Consider the following 7917-nt stretch of genomic DNA (forward strand, 5'->3'; position numbering starts at 1 on the left):
ACATAAATTCACTGTTCTAAATAAATAAGCTTGAAAATTGTTTTAAACAAGAGAGATGGGCCTCAAAAATCACAAACCGTGTAAATATAATACCATATTGGATGGAAACCAGACATAACTGCCCCTTTGGGCAGCAATAACAAAATAAGAATTGAAAAATGCTACCTAATTATCATTAAAAATAGAAATAAGTACTGGGCAAACTTCATAAATAAGTCTTTATCATATTAGTGAATACAAAGTTAATGAACTAGCACTGTACAGCTAACTCAAATGTGAGTAATGAAGAATGAGTCTAAATTGAGGTAGACAGATGCACAACATTCTATATTTAGGCTTCTAGTTTTATTTCATTTTTCTATTGTAGCCCAGTTGGTTTTCTCCACGAAGGCATGAGTCAACAATTTGCCTTTTCTAAACCTGACCAGAATTTAAGCATTAGAATCCTACTACTAAACTGATCAGAATTACAACATGAGATTTTCCTATCGCTGAAACCCTTCTAGCATTCTAAGATGTAACACTTCCTCCTATAACCCAACCACATTTACGGGGCACACACACAGACACAGGTTTCCAGGGGCCAGAGTGAGACGATCCTATCTTTAATTCCTTGACTTTTCAGAATGAATTAAATCTGATCGAGGCCAAACACTTTGGAAGCAACTTCTCGTCTCTGTCCATGACCTGATTGTCAATCAACACAAATCAATATATTTCTGTCATCCATAGCTTTTAGTTAATAACAGTATAAGAAATTGAAAAAAAATGAAAAACAAACACAAAAAACTCTACACAGTTTTTTACCAGATTTCACATAATATTCATGGACAAAAAATGCAACTGTAAAAAATTAACTATTCAAAAAATAAAAAATCAATTAAACCTTAAGATGTTAAAAAACATAGTTATTCAAAAATAATAACCCTTCCAAATCTTAACTGTCCGAAACAAACCCACATCCTGACCTATCAAATCCACTCCCCCTAGCTAAAACTACTATCACAGAACAGATTCTTTTTTTCAACTGTTTTTCACATGGTCTGCAATCAGTTCCATAAAAACATATTTAGTCCTTGAATTGAAGAATCCCATAAAATGTGAAATTCTAAAGAAATTATGTAGACATGATCCAAAGCAAGCTAAGCTGACCAACAAATAACCACAACACACTACCAATGGGCTAGAGTGATAGAGGTGGATAAAAAGTTCAGACTGATATTTGATGATTGCATAGCCATCATAACTTTTGATCGCACTCTTAGATCTCCATAGAAATCTAAATTCATGAACCTTGCAATTGGCATTCTAAAACTGACCTTGCTTCCTCCATGAAGAGGATCTGAAGAAAAAAATATTGTAGTTTATATCTGCTCAAAAGGGCAAATGGAAATGGAAAATCATGGATAGCCCTACCATCTGCAGTCCCATCTGTTATGCTTCAATAGCATGACTTAACCAGGAAATTTAAGTAAGCAAAAGCGAAGATTAGTGCTAGCATATCTTTTCTTACAACATACAGGTTAAGTTGTAGAACTTTTGGAGAAAAGTTGTGTAGCAGGTGAAAAGTCTGCTTCACAGTTTTTTTCCAAAAGCAAGGACTGGGAAAGTGTATGGCTTCTAACATGGACTGTGAAAGTGTATGGCTTCTAACATACAGCTTCTTTACTGGGAAGAGAAATATTGCATAGATTGTCCAAAATAACAGATAATCTACATATAATTGTAATTCTTTCAAATGGCTCAAGTCAAATGCTGTCCATCTGACTGGATACCATAACAATCCTTACCTCTAGAACGACAAACAGAAACTTGCAAGCCAAGATGTGAAGCCTGCCACTCAGGTAGCAGTACTGCCGCTCTTAGTCCTGCTGAGATCTAGATGATGTCTGTACCAAGAAAAATAAGAACCAGTAACTCAAATACCATTATCAATAATACTTTGCCAAAACAAACAGCTAGGTTGTAAATGCTAAGCATGTATTAAGAATTCAAGAGGCTCTCTGAAAATAGAAATAGCAATTAATTCCTTGATGATACTGCTCCATTAAGTATAATTGCAACTAAGTCCCAGCAATACAGATTTCCAGCGTAGAACAGAAAATAAAAATAAATATTTTACTTAAGTAAACCGTATATCAATCTACCTGATAATGCAAAGTTGTTCCTCATTCTGAACGTCCTCAACCTGAAAGTTGGTCTGATCCACTGCCACCCTGTGTGAACTGCTGCTGAGACTGTGGTGCTACGATGAACCGTTGATGCAGTGGAACAGGTGAAGCCACTGTTGAAAAATAAAATGAAGTACTCAAACTTTCCACGTTTGAAGAAACAGCAACATAGAAAATAATTTGGGAAAACTCACACAGTGAGAAGCACAACATGTATTGCTAATTCTACCTGCCGAAGGAAATGGTCCCTGAATTGCTGGCACAGCTGCTCCATATGGTTGTGAAAGGGTGGTCACAGGACTAGCTCCTGGTGATGCAAATTGTAGAAAGTGAGGCCCTGGTAATCCATAACCTTGTATAGCAGGATAGCTAGGTCCAGTCTGGAAAGGTTGGCCGATGTGTACATAAGGATATACTGCTGGATTTATGGTCCCATGCGATCCATATAACTGTGGGTATTGTGCCCCTAGATATGGATTGTATACATTCTGCAAAGTGAACGTGAAGAGAACAATCATAGACAATGAGATAGACGCTCCATAAGCATACTAGCAATAAATGAATATCTAAATCTAAAAGTTTTAAACTTGAATTTCTGACTTCTTTGACTAGAGAAAGCCATGAGAAAGGAAATGTTAACCTGTGGGTACATGTACTCCGATGGAATTGTTGTATATCTGTCATAATCAAGCCATGTTGAAGCAAATTGTTACATATTTCCTAGTGATCATCACTTTTAACATAAAGGAAATCTAGCAGCAAGAATATCGAAAGAATATAAACCCACCCATAAGGAGGGTATGGAATGCTTTGCTGGTAGAATGGAAGAGATTGGGGATAAGTTGGGCTTCCAACATATGGCTGCCCACCCTGAGGAGCTCCCAGGTAGGGACTTCCAGGGCGCATTCGCCCTACAAAATTACAAAAAAAAATAACACAAAGAGAGTTAGGACCAAGAAACCTACAAGCACAACCTAAACTCAAAATTGTGTCTTTGAGATGGACAAAGGATGCTGATATCATATTCTTCCGTATAGAATAAGTTTTTCTAATTTTCAACATCATCCTAATGCTTCCATTATAAATAATAGGCCAGCAGTAAAGAGTGCACAAGCTTCTATAATAAATTGTTTATTTCCTGTACGATAAAATTGATATGGATTATTCCACCTGCTGAGGATATCAAAATAACCTTTATCCAACTTCAAAATTTCATTGTGAGATATCCTTTCAAATATATCATGTTTCAATTAAAATATACACCAAGAAATAAATGCAACAGACCCTGATTCACTTAAGATGTCCTCCCTAAAATTCCAAAATCTGAAAGGCAGGCCTGTGTTTATCTAAAGCATGATTGGAATTTGCAACAAGATTTTTAAAGGCATAATTTATAAACAAATGGTGCAATATTGACCACTGAGAATATTATTACGAACACATTTTAAGTTTTGTTTTAATAGGTAAATCTAAGTATTTTGTTGTATTTCCTTCATCGTACAAAAAAAAAAATCAAGATTTACATGAACCCTTCCAGAACTTTTTAGTGGAGAAGGAACATAGAGAATGGGGCAGGGTAAAGGTAGGTAATGTCCTGACAGCTTTTATTTCCAACTCAAGTATGTCATGTGGAATTTAACAGGGCACATAATAACAGTGGATCAGCTTTATTTTTCCATTACATATTAGATTTGAGAAAACAGAATTTAATCTATTAATCTACAATTTGATTGCAGCACTTTTTGTGCTGCGTGCAGTGCAAATCTTAGTGCATCACCATCAATCATTGTTTACATCCAGAATTAAATATTTGCCTGCAGCTTATACCAAGCAAACAAATACAAGATGCTTACATACGTAGAATTGGAACAATCATTATGATTTATTTGGTATCTCAATCGGCGATTGGAAGAATAAGAGAAGTGGCCATGATAAAGGATGGTTTATGAAGTGACGAAGATGGAAGTAGTTTTGCACACATTTTGGATATAATGAAGCTTTATTGATCAGGTGATATGCTTCATTTTGCACACTGAAAAGCTATAATACATAGTAAATATTATTTTTTCAATATTTTGGTAATATATGCCAGTTTAGATGCATGCAGTCACATCAACAGCTCTGTAACCCTAGAAGTGTTTTCTGTGAACAATGTGGATAATATGAAGCTTAATAAATGCTTCACTTTGCATGGTGTGTGACCTATAGTTGCATGTACAGTAAACTTCTTTTATCCAAAATTTGGTAATATATACCATTTTCAGGTACAACTACAAGCAATCCGTGCAAAGGCAGTTTTGCTAACATATGCCATTTGAAACAAAATGAAATCTATGCAACAGCCTTGCAAAACTTCCATTGCAGTTGCTGGCATTCTGTCATACACAACATTCCATGGCCATTCCATTGAAACACAATGTTGCAAGGTATCCAAAGATTCCAAACACAAAATGTTGCAAGGCTGTCCTATCCAAACAGGGAATGGCCTCTTGCAGCTATGGTTTCGAAAATGATAATGAACTTTGATCAGTTTACAAGATGCAAATTCTCTTCCATGCCAAAGAATCAAAAAGAAATAACTACACTCAAGAATGCAGGGCCATTGAAATATTAATCGAAGTAGTGATATTTCCAGTTTATAATATGACAGTGACAAGCTCTGTTCAGGTTGCAAATTATAGAATTCCTTCCAGACAGAGGAATCAAAAAGAAATTATGGGACACAACAATGCAGATGCTATCCAAAAACCAGAAGCTGAATTCTACTCATAATCCATCCACTTTCGGATGTGAACTAGAAGAACTCTATTTAAGTTGCAAAATGAAAATTCAGTCCATGTAAAGAAATCAATAAGAAATTGCATAACACAGAAATGCGCATGCCATAAAAATCTAGGAAAACCTACAATCCACTATAAGTGCTCGTCCAATAAAAATAGCAATAGGGTAAACTAGTTATCTACCATAAGGTGGAGAAGGGCGAGGCCTGCCAAGTGAAGCCAAGTTGCAATTAGCTCTCCTGCCATCTATAATAGGAGCTGGATCAGCACATGCTCTCCGTGCAGCTTCAGGCTCATGGAATGTCACCTATTCCCTCAAGATAAGTCCCCACCAACAGAAATTTGAATAGCAAGGTTAGATAGTTTAAGCAAGTACTGAAAGAGACAGATTTAATAGCAACTAAATGAAACCATCATAAACCATGGCAGGGTGATCCCATAAGAAAACCATGAAAAAAAATGAAACCAATTTGAGGTTAAAAAGAGAAGTTATTGGGCACACCACGCAAGACACATGGTATTATGAATATGAAAGCTGAAAGTACATTAAAAAGAAATGAAAAATCTAGGAAGTACTTAATGTTGAAAAACAATAGTTAACAAACTCACAAATCCATAGCCTTTGGACCGGCCTGTGTTCTTATCAGTTATAACCACAGCCTCTAAAATCTCTCCAAACTGCTCAAAGTACCTGCGCATGGTATCACTTTGAGTCTCCCATGCCAAACCTCCAACAAAAACTTTGGTAAGTGTGGTGTCTCCAAACTGCGAACCTGTAACTGAAACTGATCTAGGTCCCCTTATTCCCTGTATGGGTTGATAAGCCATCAGGCCTTCCAAACACAAGAACCACACAGATCCAATGGTAACAACAACCTAAATCAGTCAAAAGACCATGCACCCACCAAAAATCTTCCCACAAATCAATGAAGCCTCCACTACAAATCAATGAACCCACCACTTGCTTTGCCAGAATCCAACAAACCCACCACCAGGCCTCACCTGTTTGATGTTGAATACTGATCCTTGATAGCTAATGAATGCTTAATTAGGTATGTAAGAGTTGTGTGCCCTGAAAACACCAATTTTTCCTTTAAAATCGAAGGACCCACTTTTTAATATCGCCTGTTAAACCCTGTAATAATCAATCTACAAACACCCAAATCCTGAAATCAACTGTGCACAAATCCTTCCCATTAAGTTATGCTCTGTTCATTCCACAGGAGCCTCTGCCTAATCATTTTCCTTGTAGAGGGCACGACTAGAATAATAATAATTATAATATCAAGAACAATAGGTAAACAAGATGAAGAAGAAGAACACCATACTTGTGGAATGGCTGGGAACAAGAATCTGACATGCTGTGCAAAAGCTGACCTGGAAGAGCAGGCCTCTTGAGAAGAATCTTCAAGAGGTATAACGGAAAATCAAAATACCCATAACGGTGGTGGTGATCCGCCTAACATTAACTTTACCTCCAACCCCGAATCCCCTAATTCTAGGGTAAAATATTTCACTGTTCAAGACTTTCAAAAGTTTTTGTCATTTTTTTTCTTTCTTTCTTTTTCTATGTTCATCGAATGCACAATTGAATATTTAAATATAAAGATTTTTTTTTTTCACATTCAATTTTTTAATTATTAACTTTAAAAAATCAAATAACAAATAATTAAAGTTTATTAATAAATTTCACATGTATTAATAGTCCTTATTTTTTAACACTTTTAAATCATAATTGGCTCATTTGTGCACCTTTATCCATACCTATAGCGCACAAGTATTGGCAATTTTAAGTGCACAATTATTGGGGCATCTTTAAGCAAGTATCGAACGACACTTTGAAACGTGTATTTTTTAACCCTTGCCGGATCCCTCAACATGCATCTTTACTACCCAAAAGCCAAAACAATAGCTATAAGCAATTGAATCGCACATGGTGACAACCAAAAAAATCGTCAAAATCTAATATATTGTTTAAAATTTGTAAGTGTGTGAAGTTAGCTATTGGTATGCTTCCCCTATATAGACTATATTAAAATCAATAATAGGTAATTCAATATTAAGAAGGCAACAAGGATGTTCATAACTAAATAATAAATGATCTAATTCAAGATGGAGTGCTAAGTGAGTGGATTCTAGCTTGACACTCTACACAATCTCATTCTAGTGAGTGGATTTTTTTCTCCTTATGATCTCTTTCCCATCCTGATGATGGATCGTGGAGTGTGATCTGAAACGTTGATGAAAAAAATAACTCACACAATCGAATTCACAAGCAACTCATATTAATCTCATGGATTGTGGAAATCTACTAACATTATTGTACACTTTGTTTAAATATCTTCATTATTTTGTTTAAGTAGTTATACAAGTTTTTATTATGAGAGAGACAAGGGGTTAATTTAATATGAAATTTGTTCTTTAATTAAAAAATTTAATGAATGTGACAAATTATCTAATCTGATTAAATTTAGTTATGTGAATGATTGTATGTTTATTAGAAATTAAAAGAAGTCAAAGTATTTAGTTGATTTTAACAATTGAAGATTATCATTTTTATCGTAACTTAAAATTGTTTTCTTAAAATGTGTAACTAGGTTGTTCTCATAACTTAATTAGGATTGAACTCATGTTGTAGAAGTTGGCACTTGGAATTTGCTTACTTTGATGTTTGTAAACTGCTTTTGAAACATAAATTAGGGAACAAATGTTTTATGTTGGTCAAACCCCTATTATCAAATCAAGGTACATAATCATAAAATATGTCTAACCTTAAGTAATTATTGATGTCATGTTGATACTGCGTTATTATAAGTGTATATGGTGAAAATGGATAAGAATAATAACAATATTGAAAGGCTAAATGAATTCAACCACAAAACCCTAGCCTAACAATCAACAAAGATCCACCATAACATATGAAGATTACCTAAGACAATGCAAATCAAATGAAATCACAAAGATTA

General features: G+C 35.0%; 1 protein-coding gene across 1 annotated transcript; it reads right to left on the reverse strand.

The window, feature by feature from the left end:
* Window positions 1-204: 204 nt before the first annotated feature.
* Window positions 205-6489, reverse strand: LOC131070963 (uncharacterized). Its single transcript, XM_058006674.2, has 8 exons — window positions 5561-6489; window positions 5135-5258; window positions 2959-3082; window positions 2812-2848; window positions 2401-2659; window positions 2148-2284; window positions 1791-1889; window positions 205-687 (listed from the first exon to the last, which is right to left on the reverse strand). Exons 1-6 carry the CDS (start codon window positions 5777-5779, stop codon window positions 2184-2186), a joined length of 864 nt encoding a protein of 287 aa, XP_057862657.1. The 5' UTR covers window positions 5780-6489; the 3' UTR covers window positions 205-687; window positions 1791-1889; window positions 2148-2183.
* Between the last annotated feature and the right edge of the window lie 1428 nt (window positions 6490-7917).

This window comes from Cryptomeria japonica, chromosome 4, assembly GCF_030272615.1.
Source record: "Cryptomeria japonica chromosome 4, Sugi_1.0, whole genome shotgun sequence".
NCBI lineage: Eukaryota > Viridiplantae > Streptophyta > Pinopsida > Cupressales > Cupressaceae > Cryptomeria > Cryptomeria japonica.